At 39.2% G+C, this 22,204-nt stretch overlaps 1 protein-coding gene across 1 annotated transcript in view; it reads left to right on the plus strand.

Moving 5' to 3' along the window:
* Nucleotides 1–2,585: 2,585 nt before the first annotated feature.
* The window catches only part of rab2a (RAB2A, member RAS oncogene family), a 28,344-nt gene continuing 8,725 nt past the window's right edge, over nt 2,586–22,204 (plus strand). Inside the window, exons 1-6 of the mRNA XM_035170356.1 lie at nt 2,586–2,785; nt 12,455–12,526; nt 13,053–13,120; nt 16,990–17,072; nt 19,199–19,291; nt 19,624–19,735. Coding sequence (XP_035026247.1) covers nt 2,740–2,785; nt 12,455–12,526; nt 13,053–13,120; nt 16,990–17,072; nt 19,199–19,291; nt 19,624–19,735 — 474 coding nt within the window. The 5' untranslated portion in view covers nt 2,586–2,739. The remainder of the gene's footprint in view (nt 2,786–12,454; nt 12,527–13,052; nt 13,121–16,989; nt 17,073–19,198; nt 19,292–19,623; nt 19,736–22,204) is intronic.

A 22,204-nucleotide genomic window follows, 5' to 3' on the forward strand; every position in this document is an offset into this window, starting at 1 on the left:
ATTACAGATAAATTGATTATACTTTGACACAATGAAAGAGTGTAGAATTTGTGACAAGGGCAATTGTCCCTTGTCTTGTCTTTGAAGTATTAGATTTAGTAACCAGATTAGATACAAGTTTTCATCGTGTACTTACTCTGAATATGAGACATATAGCATATCTATTGTCTTTTTGCATTAGAATGGCCGGTGTCTTGGGAGTGGACCAATGCCATCACATAATAACCTATCTAACAAAATGTGGCACTTTGCCGCCCCCTTTAGGAAACAATGAGCCACTACAGCTCCTTCAGTGCTGTAACCATTACCTCTGTTTATCTCCTTGAGAAGTTTAATTTGTTTCTACTGACACTTTCTGTCACCATCACTAACACTATATATATATATATATACCTATATTTTCTGCTGTCAAGTGGCATTGAAGAAAATATTTTATATACAAAGCAAATGCATGCTGTTTTACACCTCTATTATTTGTTTATATATATTAACAAGGTCACTTTTCATAGTTTAGAATCTCTAATGCATGCCACAGAAATCATAGAGTAGAGTGAAATTAGTTCTTGTTGGGGGAACCTATATGTTCATCTATTTGCACACTGATTGTGTTAAAGTCTCTTCTGATGTCACATCTTGCTCAGAAGATGGAAGTTACAGTAACAGTTGGTTTAGAGACATTTGCTCAAGTTGCAAAACAAAACTAACTGCCTTCATAACTGAAACCGTTTTGATGAGGGATCGACACATGAAATGGAAGGCAGGGTTTGTACACTGCTGTAACCATGGCAGAGAAGATGAAGGTCAACTATGCAAACACCAGTAAGAGAACCTTGTTAAGCTTTCAATCACATGTTGTCAGCAAGCATTTCACCTCAAACTGAACAGAGACGAAACCTGTCAGCAGGATAACGTCATTGTTGGTCTCCTCAGGGGAATTGTTAGGTATAATTAAATGCTACAGTTGTGGCAGCTTCATACCGTCAAAACAAAAACAGAAATGGAGAAAAGAAGTTTTGTAAGTAGACTCAAAAGCTGATGTACATTACATAGAATAATATGACACAGGTCAGACAAAAATACATTATGTGGCAGAGAAATGAGAGAAAAAATCAGCTCAGCTGAGCAGCTGTGCAGTTTTCTGAGACACTGAATCCAACATTGTCAGAATATTTCCTGAGAGCCTCAACTCCTATGTACAGGGAATCACGTACAAAGTTTATCCTCAATCTTTAAACTGAATTCATGATTCTGCAATATTTACTGCAACATAAATAGCACAATAGATTACAATTGGGTTTTTTTTTCTCATTGTTAGGCCTAACTAGTTGCCCTATTTTTTTTTCAAATTATTTGATTAGATGTTCCATGCTTACAGTAATGCACTACTGCAAACATTGGACTGTTGAAATCACAACTCCAAACATTGTTTAGTTGAGCCTATCTACACAACATTTTATCCATCCCTCACTAATCGGATCTTAACCTTTGGTTTTACTTTTAGCCACACTCTTGTGTTCACATATATATTGTTAGATGTCTTTGCTTCTTTACCTTGTTTTCACCTTGGTTCTATTTTTTTAACTATTCTTATGTTACATTTGTTGAATCGTTAGATATTTGCAATTTTAATGCTTGTTTTACTTTAATTATTCGTGTATTTTTATGATATATTGTAAGGTGTTTTTGGGTGTCTAGAACGACGTCATGTAATAAAATGTATTGTTTTTATTATCATTATTGTTATTGTTGTTGTTATTGTTTTCTCCTTTAAGAAGCACAGCTTACTACTTACCAAAATAGTTAGCAGTCCAGATTTGGTAAAAGAAAACATTTTATTCTCTTAACTGTGCAATATTTATTGTGCTATATTCATTCTCTCTGTGCAATACAATGCTTCATCAGCAATCTATTCACTGTACATATTCGCACACTGTGCATAATTGTTTTGTTTTACACTGTATATATTAGTCTTTATTCCATTAATATTTTTCTATATTTTTGTATATTCCTTACACTTAAGTAGTATTATCCTTACACTTAAGTATTGCATGTTACTTATTACTTCCTGATGCCTTTTTTTGGACTCTTGATGCTGATATATTGCAAATTTCCCCATTGAGGGACTAATAAAGGATTATCTTATCTTATCCTGAGCCCGGCCACTTTATCCCTCTGTGTTTTAATGTGTTTGCTGTGCAGGAAAAGGTGGAGGTTGATTAAGGGAGTCTCTACAGGAACACATGACCCTCCCAGCAGCAGCCTCTGACACTCTGCTCTCAGTCTTTGCTCGGACATCACTCACAGATGGGTTGTGGGGTGTGGGAAACAATTCAGCCGCGAGGGGCCGCCAAAACGAATTCAGACAGTTTCCCAATGATTTTATGACAATACTTGTCAAATGTAGCTAACAGTTCGAACAATAATTATATTATCAAATGATATATTGTGCCTTTAGTCTACGTGTGAAAAGGTGTCGTACAAACTAGCTACAGTTTATTTATTTTGGGTAGAAAAACAAGCGGCGCATTTAAAGACAACTTGAAATGTCCGAGGGTACCCTGAAGGCCTCATACTGTAGCGTGGCGAGGGCGGACCTTGTGACGTAGCGCGGAGGCTTCGGCTGTTTATTGTTCCTTCCTCACACGGACCGAGAGAATCCAGCTGCCTCCTCCACACGGTTCACAGTCGGTTCAACGAGAGCGTGACGGTCGAGACAGCTGACTGTACCAAGCAGGGGCCATGGCGTACGCGTACCTCTTCAAATACATCATCATCGGAGACACGGGTAAGGCTGAAGCGAGCGCCCGCCACCCTGGCGGCCAGCATCCTGCTAGCTGCTAGCAGTTAGCCAGCGGAGCATTTCCGCAGTGTTGGTCGGTCCAATGACGTGGTAAAAGCCGAGGAGAGGGATGACAGCTCCCAATTCTTCCCCGTTAACCCGTTTGTTTAGGATCTAAAGTGCCGTGACAGTGACGGGAAATTGCACACAGGCGCCATGACACACGCAGTTCCTATTGCACTTTGGCGTTAGCAGTTGTTGACACTTCCAGATAAATGTTGGGCCTTTTGTCCGTTTGCGCGAGGGGTGGGGGTGTTAGCCACAGCTAGCAAGTCCAGCTAACTGCCTAGCTAGCATTTTGCTGTTTCACCGAATATGTAGGAAACAGCTGTCACGGCTACGGATTGGCGCTGCGTTCAATTTTGACAATCATTACTTCCACCTTTCTTTTATTGGGGCTGCATCGTCAAAAACAATGTTGATTTGAGCTAAGCTGCTCCTCCTGGAAAGGCCACAACGTCAAGCTAAAGCCTCTCAATATTCCTTGTAATGGCGTAGGGGAGTTATTCCTAGTGAACGAATTGGACCGCGTTGACTTCTCTATCATGTATTTATCTTAAAACCCGTGTCCCTGGTTTAGGCCAATGTGTGTGAAACCGGCGGAGCAGTAGTACATGTTGTCATGTGTGTATATTTGTAGCTAGCTGTCCTGATGAGGGCCCTGCTGCGATAACGTGCAGGCTGGCAGCAGGTGCATTTGGAACGCTGCTGTGGACGGTGATGTAGCACTGGTTTGAGAGAAGACAGACAGACAGACAGGATTAACAGCAGTCATTTGAGGTGGAGGGAGAAATGTGTCAGGATGATTCAACACATGGAGCCAAACCACAAACTCCAATATGCACTCAGCACCCAAACTGCTGCTTCGAGTTGAAGAGATGCTAGTTTAAATACTACTCGTGATCATTTCCAAGCAGTTTGTTTTCGTACATTTTTAGCACAGAATAATTGGGCAAGAACAAATATTGTGGCAGAAGTTGATGAACATGTTTGGAAACGGATGACAACATGAATGTATGTGGATTTATTTTTAGGGGATCGCAGGTGGGTTACATGTTTACTTCAGTGATATTGCGAAAGAGTTTTGACTGCTGTTGCTGTTTATCTCCAGTAGCGTACAGAAGAGAGCTGCAGCCAAGTTGCTAACTTGAGTCCATGTATGCCCACACCAGAAACACCCAGTGCAGTTGGCTGTTCATTGAAGTTGTGTGTATTTTGCCAAGTATGGCCTGAGCGTTTTTAAGGGGTCCTTTAGTATATTGTAGAAATGATCACTGTATTATCAAGTTTCAGCTTTACAATGTTATTAACTACCAATGACTGTGTGTACATGCACACTAGTCTCCCATTTTTTGTATTAAAGCATGTCAAAGTCATGTCGATTTCAGCATCCCGGATAAGCCCTTATCCCAGTTTTGAGAAACCCAATTTTACTAGCTGGATTAATTTGTAAGTAACTTGGATACTGGCATTTATACATCTCTCCATGGTTTCTGACCATCGCTGACTACCTGTGCAGGTGTGGATTCAGTCGTTTTCATTAAATAGGTTAATCTGTGACACACCGCCAATACACAGATGTCCTACTCTTATGGAATTTTCTCGCTATTCTGTGTCACTGAATTCCCATCATGATGACCCGGTCCCAGCAGTCGCGTCTTAATCCACTGCGCCCTGGTTCTGTGTGGTGGCAGTGATAACACGATGCCGGCCAAAGTGGAGGACATGTTTAATATTTGCTGTCACTCTCCCATTGTTGGCAATGAGGTGGATAAGCCAAATACTTAACGTGATGTTGACTTTTAATAGAGCAAAGAGTTCTCTGACAGTCTTATTTTCATCAAATTGCCAGTAGTTGTTGTAACCAATGCAACATTAAACATCAGGTGCCTCCATAAACAGCACACCGTTAAGTAACCACGCTACTTGTATTTTTTACAGGGATATGAATAACTAAATTTCTCAATCATCTAAACATTATAGTCCTGAATATCCAATCAAAATGAGGATAAGCACCATAAACAGAATGTGTGCATGTACACAGAGCCATAGATACATTTTATCGCTGTGACTCTTCTGGTCAGTATGTGACCAGAAGTGTCACAGCTGCTTCTCAATGTCATAACATTTTGCTGGATAAACTTATTATAAACCCTGTTATTTTGTACTGTAGCACTTCCACCAGCAACACAATAACTCCTTAAACAGATATTACATGTATGTATCATAAATGCAAGGATGTACAGATGTTGTGCTTTGTTTTGTCTGGACCTGAATCGTATTGGACCAAGAAATGCACTGAAATATAATTGAAGAGTAAATCTAAAAAATATACCACACAAATGGAAAGAAGCACTTCTTTTGCAGCTGTAACTGAATCTTTGCAGTCACATTACAGATCATTTCTTTTAGATGAGCAACAAAAAGCGTGTGTGCAGACAGATTGAAAAATCTATTTAGTAATTTCTGTGTCCAACATGATCAGAGCCAAAGCTGCTGGACTGCAAATATCTGAGGGAGTCACTTTTGTTGGAGGATGTTTGCTTATGATTGCTGGATGATAAGATTTCTTTCAACAAAGAGATCAGTGAAAATAACACATGTAGCACACATACAAATTAGGCAGGAAACTGGCCTATCGAGTGCACATATGGGCATAATTCTGTGTTATATTTTTATTCTGTGTTAAAATGTGACTCTGCATCATGCAAACTGGTTCTGATGATAATCTTTTCAGCCTAATTGTTTGCTAAAGGTAATTTAAACCTGCACAAGCAGTCAGTCAGGTTCTTTTAAACACAGAACTAATTCCTTAACTTTAGTTCATGAAATATTGACTAACATGGTGCTAAATCCCTTTGTAATCTTTGAGGCTGTAACCAACAAATCATTTGAATTATAATTGGCTAAACTCTAGATGTAATAATACATCGGAGTAGATGATTTTTGACTAATAGTTTTGGGATGTTTTTAATATCTGCAGTTTACTAATAGTTGTTTCACCTTTGATTTTCTGTACATGGTAAATTGTTTTTTTTATAGTGAATTTATGGGGATTCCCTTTTTAATGAGAAAAAGAGCAAATGGCAAAATGAAGACTTGGTTACATTGGAGTCCTACCACCATTTGTTTTAGATGTGCGGCTGTGGAAAGTTTCAGCCTTTTACAACTTGTTGTCCATGTTTCTAATAATAACAAAAAATTATTTATTATTTTGTATCTACATTACAATCTTATCTGTCAGCTCCTTATTCTGCAGACTAGTTGGCATTCAATGGTTGGTACTTTGTACCTGAGCTTCATTATCGGAGGCTTGTCATATTTCAGATGGGTGTACCTTTCTGTACCCCATCTTGAGTCATGATTTACTGAAGCAAGTAACGGTATATCCTCATTTTAAATGACCAGTAGGCTAGTTTCAACATCTGGTCTCCATACCAGTGCATGCTGATTGTTAAAAGATGCTTCACAGACACACTCCAAAGGCCCTGCTCTCCTCTCTGTTGCCCTCAAGTTCACAGCCTAACCCTTACCTGCACCATAGCAACTGGTGTCCACACCAGTGATGTGGTTAATGTGGTGCAAAGATTCGTGTTGTGGTTTTGGTTTGCTAGCTCCAAAAGTACTAGTTGGAATTGCTGTGGAAAATTCCTTAATTTCGCATCTGTGATGATCACTGTGATGATCACTGTTTTCTGGTAACTTAACAAACATATACATTCAAAAATAAGTAGCCTAACAGTTTTCACAATGGTAACACTGCGTAATTCTTTATCCATAATTTTAAATCCATTATTCTCAGCTACAGTGGTTTCTAACCTTCCTGTGGTCCACATAGAAATCTTACATGCACTGACGGCATACAAAACATACAGATAGACGTACAGATATTGACTGACACCTTGGTGGTATACTAAAATTACATAGTTATTAGGTCAAGTAAGTCAACATATCAGATAGCAATGCATATGCAGAGTTTCAAATAGTCTAATTTTTGCAAGACCAAAACAAACATAACTGTTGGTGTCATGGTGCCATATGATGATGTATTGTGTAGGTAATGAGTTCTGTGGCTGCAGACTTTATATAATTTTTTTCTATTCAGGACAAGACCACACAACCACCGAGTAACCAAGGTGTGAAAGATTAGGGACTTTATCCCCTAATGTCTAATGGTGAAACAGAGAGAATTTTCATGTTGATAAAGTCTGAATATAAAAATGGACAACAGGTCTCCGCTTCCTCCCACTATCCAAAAAGGAAGCAAAAATATTCTGGATGTGAGGGATGGACGCCTCAGTAGCAAATTCCTGTCGATACTCACACTCGGACCAATCACGAGTCAGTCTAAGCTGTCAATCATGTTTCACCTCATTTTTATAACATCTTTTTGGAAAGATGGACAATTGAACATACATCAGTGTGATGGGAACTACACAAAATGACAAACTATCTTTGGGACAAATATATTTAATGTATACTTTGACTTTTTAGTTTGGTCCACATCCCATGGAGGAGGTGGGTTTTATGACCTATACCTCTTTGGCTTCACATTTGGGGAGCAGTCAAATTGGCCATCTTTACTGTCCATGGTCTGACCATGCTAAGCGATTATCTATTACTTGAATTTGAGCGATTTTAGTTTTTGTAAGTTGGTTCATTGAGAGTCCCTGCCAAGCATTGTTATTGAGACAAAGACAATGCACTTCTTTCTCGGATACATTCAAAATCAGCTTATTCTCCTCGACACAACCAGAACATTAATTTTAATTAATTATGTAATACTTTGTTTAGTTGCATAAAGGTGCAGCGCAGTTAAGTCAACGGCATACATTACTAATTTTGCCGGTCCTACGACATGGGGCAGAACGTGGGTGGATATAGGAGTGGGCCAAGGCAGCTGCCTCCACAGAATACTTTGCTATCTGGAAAACGCTTTGCTTTGACCCAGATGGACAGCTCTCCATCCAAGAGACTGCAGTCAGTAAGAAGCCACAGCGCCTTAATTGCAGCTTTTTCTCAACAACATTGAGCGCTGCACTGAAATCAAGCATCACAGATCCAACAAGTTTTGGTCGTCCAATTCCTTTAACCACTTATCAGTCCAATAACCTAAAGCACTTGTTAAAAAGCAGCACAGATGGGGACATCTTGGTGGTCTTGGAGTATAATATGCTGCCCATATAACATTCACAGATTAAGTCCAGTTGGTGAACTTCCTGTCGGTGGTCTGGACTGAATGTAGTTGATCTTTTTAATTGAATTGTTTAAGACTACAGGCATCTCTGGGAGCAATGAACTCGGGCTGTAATGTATAGGAAGCTGATTGTACCCTGCTGTCATTTGGCCTTGGGCTGGCAAGTTTGGGTGCTATAAACTTGAATAATTGGCTGTAGGACTTTTTTGTTGTACCTTAATTAAATGCACATTGAACATGTGGGTTTGTTTTTTTCACAATTTTCTACTTGTACTCCTGAGCAACTGCAAAAATACCCCACATCTACACCTAGTTGGGAATCACTGCTCTACTGAATGCCATCAATAAATAAAAAGACATTTGAATTTATTCAGGAAAAAACTACTGGGTAATTAGTGGGGATTGAATATTCCCTTATGCCACTGGCCTCAAGCCAGCCTGTCCACCACAGATCTGATTTGCTGAAAGTTTCACTGACTCTAGAGGAAATTATAGTCTCTATGCCTGAACCTCCAAAAATAGTCTGTTCCATGAAACACTGCCTGTTCGGCCACAGACTTTCTGCCTTGACCCCATTTTTAACAATTTTGGTGGATCACTGGTCAGTGGGAGAAGCAGTTATTATGAAGGGACTGAAGTTTGTAAGTCAATTTTTTACTGAAGATGTTGGTGAATACAAATCAACATTAAAATTATTTGAAACCTTTTAACAATGGTATCTGTCACTCGCCTATAATCCAGTGGGGATGTGCTGAACATCTGTAAAAATTCACCAAAAACTTTTTTTCTAAAAAATAACTTTGAAGATCTGCCCAGCACAATTTCCAAGTACCCATGTAATATCTTCGTCATGTATGTGTGTGTATATATATATATAGTCTATGATGATATGAGTAGTTGCAGATTCTCACATTTCAGATGCTTTTTTTTTTTTTTACCTTTCACTTATCAAATTATTTCTCAGTCAACTAATCAGTTATATTTTCAGATCTTTTACATGTACATTTTGCTTTAAAGCCTGGCCAAGTGTTTGATCTCTAACTGAACACATTTGTCAAATGTGTCTTGTAAGGCCAACTTGGCAAGATTGAAGTCATTGTTTCAGTGGATTTAATTCATCACAGTATTTCTCCTTGTCATATGGAAAGTGTAGGTTTGTTTTGCCCACTGTCTTAATCTGCTCTGTGAGTACTTTGTGTGGTTTGTTGAACTTACTACACTGTAGGAATGTTAACTGATCCTCTTGAGTGGTATGTGTGGCCCATTAGACTTACAGACCTCAACTATACGAACTGCGTTTTAAACCAGGTAATATTGTCATTAGTCTTCATGTTTAATGAATTTCTGTTTGAGGGTTACCGTGTCAGAGTGATGGAGGAGTAGATGAAATGCTACAAATTCCCCCAACAGGACTCAAGCAGGTGACACTATGATTATTACACCACCAGTGTTTTAGACCTCTGATACACGGAGTCCCACAGAGATGTATTTTTTGAGTTCCCTTCTGTTAGCCACAGGGACCGTTAACAGACTGTTATTGGGCAGCTGGAGTACCAGAGCCACAGTTGCGTTGCTTGAACACACCTCAGTAGTAGTTATTGTGGGAGGACAGTTAATCTGGACAGACTCCCTTTTAGATTTCTCATTGGGGATTGCATTGCAATTTGCTGACCTTGCTAAGCTTCAGGTTAGTGCTGTAAGTGAGCAGTGCATCATCTCATCGGCCTTATCCGCTCTCAGACACATCTGCAGCACAACCTATGTAGCTGATTAAAGAAAAGTAGGTAAAACAACCATTTACATGATGCTGAATACGTTCTGTATTCTCACATAGTCTCACTCTGACATTATCAGGAGTTTTTACTTGGGGGCTAGCAGAAAAAACTCAAGAGAATCTCTATCAATTGACTCAGACAATTGCTTTCTCCCATACAGATCAATTCAGTATCTGGGCACCAGTACATGTCTGTATAATTGTTATCATTGATATTTCAACTTAAAATCTTTGACTAAAAAGTACATGAAATAATCGTTCTCCTCTTGTGCCTCATTTCCTTTGGCAACAAACACTGGAAGCAAATGTTTTGCCTCTGACTACTGTGTTTTAAGTGGCCCAAGTCCAGAGTATCTCAACAAATGTTGGATGGATTGCCGTAAACTATGGTACATTCAAGGTCCCCAAGATTGGACCTTGAATGGACAAAATAACATCATTTTGATCATCAATTAATCATCTTGACTATTTTTCTTCAGAAAAATCAACAAAGATAGTTTAAGCTTTTCGAAGCTTTAATAATAACCCTATATTTTCAGTTTTAGATTGTTGATTTCAAGATGTAACATTGGGCTCTGGAAGTGGGCATGTTCATCTCTTAATAGGCTACCTGAAAAATATAAATTATTGTAAATAGGAGCTGTAATCAGCCTACATGTTACAGTTATCTTTTGATACCTGTAAGTTAAGGTGCAGCTGTATATAAGAAAATAACTGATTTTCAGAAATTGGAAGTAACGCTCTGCTGGAATGGTCTGTTAATAGTGTAAAATTTTGGATGGAGGTGAAAAATACCTCTTTCTAGCTGCACTCCTTATCATCCCTCCATCCATCTCTTATGATCATCATCACGCAATTCCTGCCTAGCAACGCCACTGCCTGCCGGTGGTTACCCTTGGAAACTATGGAGGAGGAAGACCATGTCCCTCTCTGTCACCATGTTGAATCTCTGGCCGTCTCATTAGCATCCTCTTTGCTTCTTTACTCTCCTGTCCTTCATATTCTCAAACACTGGAGTTGTCTTTCTTGTTCAATCTCAGTAAAGTACATTAAAGTAAATCAGACTTTATCAAAGGTTGATTTTATCATTGGTAAATCAATGCACTTTAAGTTCAGCCAGCTTCAGCTGGTGGAATTTGCCAAATCAAATGGTCATTTTCAACCACTAAGACCAAGAACTGTTTGTTTGACAAACAGTCAAAAACTCAATATTCAATAATAATTCTATAATGATATATTTATACATGGATGGATTGTCAGTTCACAACAGAGAAACAAAGCAGATTCTCACTTTTGAAAAGGTGAAGCCAGAAAATGTAAAATCAAGTTTTGTGTAACTCATGTTGTCGTCTTAGTTCTATCCCCCACTTCTTTTGTTGCCAGGAAATGACTTTTTCTCAAGGAAAGTGCATTTCTCTATCACCTGTGTGGGACTTTTTAAGGGGGAACACTGACCAATAAGTCTCATTTATATATTTTTATTTTTTATCCTCTGTGATAAGATATAGCTCATTGTTTGTCACTTCTGGTAATCGCATTACACATGCTGAAAAAGACAATGATTGCAGTTGCAGTGCAGCCACTGCTGCATCAAACCTGTTTAGTGTGTTTCTTACTCCTCTGTGTTTGTTTTAGCATTTATCAAGGAAATTACAGCTCACTGTTTTTGATCTAGTGGTTTGCTGCTAGAATCAGTTGATTCTGTTTACAGACATCATTTCCACATAATTGCCGAATGTGATTGAAATTAGTTTTGACTTCATAGTGGAATTTGCAGGAATCATCATCTAATTTGTAATCCAATGATCTGCTGCATTTGTATTTAAGTAGTGAAACCAATATAAGCCAAACATCGAAAGTTAAAGAAATGTATCCTGACACAACATGGCTGTATCTCATTCCATCTGAGAGTCTGTGGGTCTGTGCAGCATTCACAAATGAAATCATACTTTAAAGTGGTGTTAATGGTGAGCAGATACACCAGTACCCTTTGGAAAACCAACAGTGGCCTCACAAATACAAAGAAGCCAGCTGGTCAGTTTGCTCGCTAACAGCTAGCTCAAGTTAATTTGGCTGACTCGCACTAGGTTGGCAAAAAGTAGTGTGGAAGCTCCCCGCTAGGTTCGTTTGAACTGGATAATGGCTCAAACATTTCCATATTAAGCTTAAATGAATTATATGGACAAGGCAATCATTGTTATTGTGTATTTGTAAATTCCCACTAAAGCCCTTTTCAGACACAGCGGGACATTCTCTGCATAGACTTTCACAACAGCAACAAATCCTCTACATTATTCAGGCGAGAGGTGGAGCAGCCGGTTGCAGAGGCAGGAAGTGACATATTTATTCCGCTGTGGAGATCACGTGATTTTCTTTAAAACACACAGACACTGGTGTCGGCTGTTATCACCACAAACTCTCTTGACATCTACTTCGGTGTCTTCTACGTGTGTGACACAGCCTTTTGACAGTGAGATATTTGTTTTCTTTTTGTTTGTTTTTTCAGTTTTGCGTCTGTCGTGTGTTAGAAGCATTATCGACGCCCCTTCTGATAATGAATCAGGAGTGGTTTTCATGCTGTTGTGTGTACTATAAGACACTGTATTATACACTAATTAAATGTTGTTGTTGTTTTGTTTTTTAGGTGTGGGGAAGTCATGTCTATTACTACAGTTCACAGACAAGAGGTTTCAGCCAGTTCACGACCTGACCATTGGTAAGAGCGCACATCCATACAAAATATCTTCATATAAATTGAAACAGAGGTTTCTAGTTCAAAAGCAGTTAACATCAGAACCTATTTGCAGTGTATATATATATTATATTATATATATTATATAATGTATATATTTTTGTATTTGTTTAGTAATTTCATAAAATGTAGCATTGTTTCTACCTCATTGTTTTTGTGATATATGCAAAATGGCTGCTACAACATTATTTCCTTTCTGGTCTTGGTGTTAATAAAGTAGTACTGTACTGTAATGATATGTAGCTAGCCTCAAGCTGCTGACCAAGTGAACAATTTTTGGGTCATTGCTAATGATTCATATACCTCTAAACATACATACCAGTTCCTCTGATTTAGTTTCCACTTTCTTCCTGCTACAAACAACAATTGATGTCATCTCAGTGGGGACCAACATGACATAACTGTTAGATTAATAAATACAAGATTTATTATTCCAGCAGTTGGAATACAACTCTCACTGCCACTCTTTTTTGTGTGTCTTTGTTTCTAGGTGTGGAGTTTGGAGCAAGGATGATCACTATAGATGGCAAACAGATCAAACTGCAGATCTGGGATACGGTAACTATTGTTTATATTATTTTATTTTGAAAAACTGAAAATCAGGTGGTGGTAACACAATTTCTGGTTTGTTGTACTTTTCAAATTCATCAAATTAAAAGTAATTTGATAAAGGGCAATGGTCTTAACTCAATCAGCACAAATATTGAGTGTGTTCGAACAGTTCTTATTAGTGAATTGACCTTAATGATAAAAATAGGTCAAATAGTTTTCATATCTACTTTAAAAAGTCTGACCAGAGATGTAACATATGGGATGAATGTAAATCAAAAGCTCAACACAAACAAGAGGAGGGGGTGTTGCTCTGTCAGTCTCTGTGTCTAAAAACTAGAGGCTATTTGATAGGTAAACAGGCATTTAGTGGCCCAAATACAAATGTTTATGTAGGTTAACAGTGTGTCAGTTTTTTTTTTATTATCTTTAGCTGCCAATGCTCCTTTTTTCCATGAAAATCCGAAGCAGCCACATGGTGGAAAAAAGGCAGGAAAGCCTCATCCTTTTTTAGGAAAAACCAAACAAGACGGTGTGTACACAAAGAGGTGTAACAAGACAAGTCCCTATGGGCTGCCGGTCTGGTGGACCATGGTGAAAGATCCAGTTCTTCTGTCTTAGTCTTTACCGGCCCTCTCTGTAAGCCATTCAGGCTTTGCATGAAAACATGCATGTTTCTAGACTTCACCTTCAGTCAGTTTATAATTTTTTGCTTTATTCTCTATTTATTTACAGCTTGTACACAAAAACATACACAGACAGGTACAATATACAAGGAAGCTAAATGAGGGATAAGAACATATCAGAATAAATGTAGAATAAATAACCGTTAATTACAAGAAAAAAGTTATTTAAGACTATAAAAAGATCAGTTACGAAGACAGCAAGGGTTTAAGAGTCTATGTACAGCTCTACAATAACAACTCAACTATAAAAACTCTCCAACAAAGTTAGATACCTTTTTTTATAAGAACCAAATATGTACCAAATTTGTTTTTACACACTCAAAATATCAATATGAGTGATATTTTGGGCAGGACAAATGAAACATTGGCGTGCTGCCACAGTCTTATTAGTGCGAAAACTGTCTGATGTCTGAAATCTGATTTCTGTTCCTTTCAGAACACACTGTATTGGTGCAGCAAGGCAATATAATATACCAACATAGATACTGTATCACCATTTACTTTACTTTGCAAAAGTTGTAGGCACAAAAATCTAAGTAAGCATGCTGTCACAAATAATACCATCAATTGATTGCATTTAGCAATCAATCAAACTGATTAATTTCTGTGACCACACTTAAAACAACCCAAAAATATCAGGTAAACATACACACAGTTGTTCCAAGCCCCTTGGAGCAGTCTGTGTTCCTGTCTAATGACCGGCTCGATTATGATTGAAATCAGGGCTTCGTGGGGGTTATACAATATATTTCAGGACTTTTGGGCTTTCCCTGTCACTGATAATAGTTCTGCAAAATCATAGATATGAAATAAACATCTAAAGTGCCTATAACATTTTCACTGTGGTGGATAAACTACACATTGAATATGGTCAAGAGTTAATACTCACACAGCTAACTTTTTTGTTTGTTTTTATTTATTTATGTATTTGTTGCAAATTAGCAAATACAATATATTGTTTTTGGCAAGTGTGACAATTTTTAACTACTCTCACATCAAGAAAGGTTCAGATTGCCATGTACAATAAATATTGCACTTCAGCGTGCCATACGTTCATAAAGCCTTTCTTTGACCCTGTGACATTTCCATGTAGGTCAATCAAATATAGTGAATAGAGATGCAATGATTTGGCCTTTAGTTTTATCCCAGGGAAAATTTCTCTTTCCAAGGTGTTGTGTGCATGCAATTTGCCATATGATCAGCAGGTGGAGCCACCGCTCCACTAAAAATGCTGTGAGAGACAAGGCGGCCTGAGTGATGTCGGTCGTGCTTGTCAAAACTCCGACTACTGCAGGGTTTCTATCATAGCAGCTGGGTAATCACATTCACAGTGCTGATATTAAATGTTAGATTGTTAAAATAATAACCAGTAGCACTCACTCACTGACAGGACTCATTGTACACCACTACTACTGAAGAGTTTGACAAAGTGTGTGTGTGTGTGTGTGTGTGTGTGTGTGTGTGTGTGTGTGTGTGTGTGTGTGTGTGTGTGTGTGTGTGTGTGTGTGTGTGTGTGTGTGTGTGTGTGTGTGTGTGTGTGTGTGTGTGTGTGTGTGTGTGTGTGTGTGTGAGAGACACACACAAGCATGTAGGCCAGATGGCAGACAGACCCAGCGATCCCTCTCTTTCACCCTTATTTATCATTTATTCACTAATAGCATTAGTGGCTGGTTGACTGCCCCCTGAAAGACTGACTGTTCCAGTAGCCATTTAACTTGGTGTTTGTTTCACGGGCTGGTCCTCTGGCTGACTAATTTAAATATTTTTGCTAGCTAAGCAGGGCTCAGCATTCACTTTAGAGGCACCTGTTCTTTGGACAAATACATTTACATGGCTCTAGTCTAGCAACAACAATCACTCATCTGGCTAACAATTTGCTTTTTTATTTTGTTTGCAAATGCAGAATACACAAATCAGTTAAAGGCATCCAAACTGTCAGCATGTACAGTAAATGATTAAATGTATCAATCCTATTTAAGTGGCTAGAGTATGACATTGTTAGTTTTGGTTGGTTTCCATTTTCACTGATTGTCTTGTTGTTACACAGTCCACAAAGCATTCAGTAAATTTCAATCATAAACTTAGTTTTTAAATTATTAAGAAGTGACAAATTGTATAGTTTTTATTTACATCAGAGCCATTACTTTCCTGTTCATGACCCTGACCTTTTCCTTTTGTGCTGAATTTGTTTGTTTACTTTTAATTTGTCCAGTGGGACAAGCATCTTTTTCTTACACTTGCCCCAAAAAAATACACTTGCCCGAGACAAGAGGAGGATCTTTAATGGCTGACTTACTTCCTGGCTGACTTTTTAACTGACTAAGTGACTGAGTGCTTCACTCACCACCAGACTGAGTTCCTTGGTGACGCACTGGCAGCCTGCTCCACTGACTAGCTGAATGATTCAGACTGTTTGTGACTGACTGGCTTTTTTGTTGAGGTCAGAGCAGTGCAGGGCTGCAGCTGCTAGGATAGAGCGCTGTTTTGTTTTCTGCTCTGGCTTGGATGAAACACAGACAACATTGTTACAGTACATCGGTCGGAGACGGCGGATGAATGGACATGGTGGGGGGTGGTGGTAAGAATTCTAGATGGTGAAAGGAGTGATACAAAGAGAGGAGACCTAGGGATTTATAGGAAAACAATGAAAAGATGGGCAATGCAAAGAAGAGATGGTGGAGGTAAGGCAATAAAGGAGTGATAAAGGAAGAGGGATTCAATTTGCAAGGTGACCTGACGAGTCATTTTTGATGCCACAGGTAAATAACACATCAGCTAACATCATCTGCCATGTTGTTTGTAACTAGGGAAAGTAGACACAGGCAGAGAGAAAGAAAGGATTTGTGAAAGAGAGATGGAGAAAGAAAGAGAGAACCCCATTGTATCCAGTTACAGGCTCTGCTCTGTCCTGTCCCCTCCCCAGCTGACTGACTGAAAACATGGTGCTGGACTCTGCTGAATAATCAGGACTGGTACAGAACATGTATGTGACCAGACTGCATGTCCAGGACTCATAGATGAGCAGAGCCGGTGGGACAGTGTAGTGCAGGACTAACAAATCAGGCCTGTTGAGCCGGAGTTACACTCCAGCAGGATCAAGCCTGAAAACCAGAGGATCTGCAGTCGTCCGTGGTCATTTCAATTATTCAAATTTCAATTTTTGTTTATTAATATATGTATGTGTTTCTGCAGGCTGGTCAGGAGTCGTTCCGGTCCATCACCAGGTCTTACTACAGAGGAGCTGCAGGAGCACTGCTAGTCTATGACATCACAAGGTAACGGCCAATCAGACAGGCACTCTGTAACCAAGTTGTGCTGAGGAACATTGAGAAATAAAATGCAATGATAAGACTGTGTCCTGACCAGAGCCTAAAAACTAAGATATACCCCCAGTATCTTGGAAAGTTTCATCTTATAGGTTTTGAGCATATTCTTATGAGCACCTCCCAAAACATTGTTACAAAAATGCTTTACAAATAAAAAAAAAACACATAAAACATACAGAAAAAATAACAGTTATAAAAGAATACATTAATATATATATATTATTACATGGTGTTTTAGACATATTATTTATAATTGATTAAAAAAACATACTTTGAATGACATAATAATGCAATTCCAGAAAGATAAGTATGAAAATCATTCACTGCTGTGCTAGTGAGGATGTACCTGGGCACAATGGTGCTTTGAGCTAATGTTAACATCAGGACTAGCATGCTAACATCTGACGTCAAGCAGGTACAGTATTCATCATATATGCTTTCTGAGTTTTGTGTCTTAGAATGTTCACACATACCAAGTTACACTGAAGTTCAAATGGGGTTGATGGGATTGTCAGTTTACCAACAAAATGACCGTTCATCCTGAGGGGCATCAACATGTAATACAAACTTTACTACCGTCCCTCCAACAATTGTTGAGACATTTCCCTCTAAAGCATAGAAATGAATCATGTCGGTGCCGGAGGGAGAAAAGGATTATTAAACCATCTTCACACCTGCTGTTTCTGATTAGAGCTCTCCCCAGGACTACGTGGGTGTGGACACATAGCGTTTGCACGGGATATGTTGTCGTCATTCTTATTGGTACTTACAGATTTATGACATAATTAATTCCCATTATAGTTCCACCCATTTTCAACCAGCTAGCGTTTTTAAAAACACTTGTGTGGGTGTGCAGAGGTTTTATGAGGCTTTGACATCATTGCATTAACATCTGGAGCAAAGTGTTGGTCCAACCGACCGACAAACTGACATCCCTACATCCCTAGAGCCATGTTGCTGGGATATCTGATAAACATCCACCTGGATGAAAGTCTCCACTAGGTGTTGAAGCTTTGTGGCTTCAGAAACCTTACTTTCTCCCTTTTTTAGCACACTAACAGCAGGTCAGTTACTCCAGCCATTCGACACCGTGGTCCAAAGCAGAATATATTGATGACTGCAGCCTGCATTGACACAAAATTTCTTATTGATCTCTTTGGTCCCCAGAGGTTAATTTGTAGTGATTTTTTTTTAATGACCCTGTGACCTTTCTTGTGCAGCATTAACATAAGGTCAAAAACCAGCTTCTTCTGTGCTAAAAGACTATTTGCCTGATGATATATTTCTGTGCCAATTTATGTTCAGAAGAAGAATCCTGCGTTTCTTATTTCTGACCTAATCTGTAAACAGTCAGTTGACTAGAGCCAGCATGGAGTTCATGCTCCGTATTGTGGGGCTCACTGGAAATTAGAACCTCTTGGGGCCACCATAGGGACTGTGAACATAATGCCTCAAGCTTAAGGGACGTAAGATGAGAACAAGGAGAAGCCAGTGCAAACTGTCATCAACTTTGAACTTCAGTGAGCTGCAATAACATTATGCCAACTGTGACATAAATGCATGATATCAGTAGTGTATTCAGTAGGGTGTTCATACCAGCTGCCCAGCTCTAAAGTGTATTTTTATGGAACTGATGTCTTGTTTTTAACCCCCTGGGTGTATTTGTATATGTGTATAGGTACTGTACAATTGTTCCAGATTAGTTGCCATTGGGTTGATTGTACTATACAGTATATTAGAATAAAAAGGGGAAAGATCAGCAGTTGGGGCGTCCTAGTGGCCTTCAGACATAAGGCTCCAAGCACAACCAGAAACATCCACAGATTTTGAATAAAAGTAAAAGTACAAAAATCAATTCTAAAAACTGTTATTGCTTGTACAAATGCATGTCTAAATGGCTGTACATTTTGAAAAAGGAAGTAACAAGTGCATTAATCATCTGTGTTACAAGAGGAAGTCAAATCTATGTGCGTGTTGGAGATTGTGACCAGATAGGTGCTTTATCTGTGATTATATCTCAGTCTTATTTTTAGTACCGTCAAACTGAAACCAAAAATCTGTTCTCGTCTCAACAGAAGGGACACCTTCAACCACTTGACGACCTGGTTAGAGGACGCTCGCCAACATTCCAACTCAAATATGGTCATCATGCTCATTGGCAACAAGAGGTGAGATTTTTCTGTAAGATCATTACACAGTGATGGCTGCCCCCTGCTCGACCTTTGATTTGACGATCAACGGTCCAGCTAATGCTCAAAGTAAATAAAACTGTTCCACGATAATTCAAATTTACAGGTAAATGACAGCTCACACTGTAGCAGAGTTTACATAACAGTTATATATAGTTATAGTCACATATGTAATGTTGATACAAACACCTTGAAACTTGAAAAATTCAAGCTATTCATAACTTAACTTATAAATCTATTAGTAATTAGCATCAACCTTTTTATGAGTTATGGTAGAATTTGTTATGCAACTGACAAGTGTGTGGTTTTAGTGACCTGGAGTCGAGGAGAGAGGTGAAGAAAGAAGAAGGTGAAGCATTTGCCAGAGAACACGGCCTCATATTCATGGAGACCTCAGCCAAGACTGCCTCTAATGTAGAGGAGGTAAACACACACACACACACACACACACACACACACACACACACACACACACACACACACACACACACACACACACACACACACACACACACACACACACACACACACACAGTAGATTTACCCATACACACCATCATTTTAACCGGGATGCTTTGATTAATTCTACATTTTGAATGTATGTTGTTAAAAAATCTTTCTTAAAAGTAATCTGCTGCTTGCTGGCCATCACTAATGCTAACTCTCATATAAATCTTTTCTTGTAAGAAGTGCCAGAGCAGAATTTCACAGACATTAGCTGCTATTTCACAGATATCAGTGCTGCCTGCTGACATCTGTATCTAGAGTGAGCTATCCATTTGTTGGAGCACAATGAAAGCATGGAATTAATTCACCAAAGACCGCAATAAATCTTAATCTCTATAATAAATGTCATGATTAATGTCAGGAAGTGTTTATAATCATCAGGCCCTCTGGAGGCTTTGATGGTGTTTTGTCTTCAGCAAATCATTGATGGATGCAAAGTTCGATCCATGTCCATCATCTCCTGTTGGCTGTGCATTAAGAATGGGACCTGTTCCAATTATTCTCATCCACCTTTGATTTGCAACTGTAGTAGCAGTGTTAGTTGTAGTGAATGGGGGTGGCTCTGCTCTGTGGCTTTATCACCGTGGTGAGGGGAAAAATCCATACCCTCACAGCTATAATATGAAGATGGACGATATCACATCTCACAGAAGTAAAGACAATTCATTGTGATCTCGCCCTGGTGGCTTGCTGCAATATAAAGCCGTTTTCAGAGGTGACCTGCGGGTAAAGTCCGGAGTTTACCCAGGGTCTGCCTTTCATACATCTGTGCAGAGGTTCTCTGCACAGACGTGTTCTCAACAGCAACAAATCCTCCCCATTATTCAGGCAAGAGGTGGAGCAGCCAAGTGCAGCAGGCAGAGGCAGGAAGTAACATATTAGCTACGCTGCAGAGATCACATAGTTTTCTTTGCAAAGCACAGGCACCGTGATTAGCTCACATCGCCACAAACTCTCTAGTATCTCCCTGTATCTTCTACGTGTGTGTCACCACTTTTTCACTGGGAGATATTTGTTTTCTTTTTGTTTAGTTTTTGACATTCTCACTTTTTTCCTGTGAAAATAATTTGTGGATGTTAATGAAACAATGTAACAATCGCAGTTATTTACTACTTTATTTACAGTCATTGGTTGTGACAGTTCAAAGTTCGGGTTCAATTTGTCCAATAGTAATGACCCATTGTTAACATGCCAACACGTTAAACTGATGGTTAGCATATCAAACCCAACATTTGTGACAATTCATAATCAGTACAGTCCACTGCCTAATTAATCATGGGGGGAGATGAAGAAAAACGTGTGTGATTTTGTGTGTCATCGTTAATGGGAAGCCCCTACTGAAGTTGCTAAAAAACAACTTTGGAAACCAGTGATCAAATGTTTATTGGCTTTTACAGATGTTCTGCACCAAGCAAACACTGCCAGTACTGATAGTTACTGTAGTCAAGATTATCCTCTCTCAAAGGGCCAGCATCAGTTTAAGAAAATAATAACTTATATGACTAAATCATTTTTCATTGGCCCACTCGTCTGGCCATTTTGTGCCGCTTATCTGGTTCCATGTTATTTAATGAATTGTGTCATGAGTTATTATTGTGATATACAGCTGGGAAGCTTTGGAACTTGATACTTTGGCCAAGGTGACAAGGAAACGGGTACTAAGTTGCATTCTTTGTGGTAATAAAAAGGCTTTTACCTCCCTGCAGAAACCTTTACTCAGTAGTAGCTACAGACCTGCCTTCCTTATTACCACCAGTGAGGTGCACTCTGTCATCATAAAAACTAAATTATGTGCAAACAGCATCACACACAATAGCAGAGTTAGCCCATTTACAACTGCAAATTAAATTTAAAAAACGACATTATTGTCTTGAATAGTGAACAGATGTGTAATCAATGATAGAAGTCAAATCCAGCTCGTTCGTAGTAACCATCACACTGAGACCAATCCTCCTGTTGCCTTGGCCGTTTACCTGTAGCATCACAGCTCACCAACCTGAAGCCCAACCTCGCCAGCTCCACGTTTAGCATCATGACCCGCAGTTAGCACAGGGCGCACAGTGCTCCGCCTCTCGCAGAGACACACCCCTGGTGTTGTTGTGTGCAACGAATGCATGGTGTTGTCCTCGGGGACCCCTTTCTCACTTATCCAGTCACATAAATAATCCCATTCTACACAGCACAGAATACTAGCCAAGGGCACCACTGTGTGTGCGCGCGTGTGTTTACACTGCTTTTTTCCTTCTTTTTTCTAGCCTCTTGCCTGGCCTATATCATGCAAAATCACACCCCCATACACTGCTGTTGAGTGGAGCTCTGGGGTTAAGATGAGGGGGGAGGTGTGTGTGTGTGTGTGTGTGTGTGTGTGTGTGTGTGTGTGTGTGT

The sequence above is a fragment of the Hippoglossus stenolepis genome, chromosome 11 (assembly GCF_022539355.2).
Source record: "Hippoglossus stenolepis isolate QCI-W04-F060 chromosome 11, HSTE1.2, whole genome shotgun sequence".
Lineage (NCBI taxonomy): Eukaryota > Metazoa > Chordata > Actinopteri > Pleuronectiformes > Pleuronectidae > Hippoglossus > Hippoglossus stenolepis.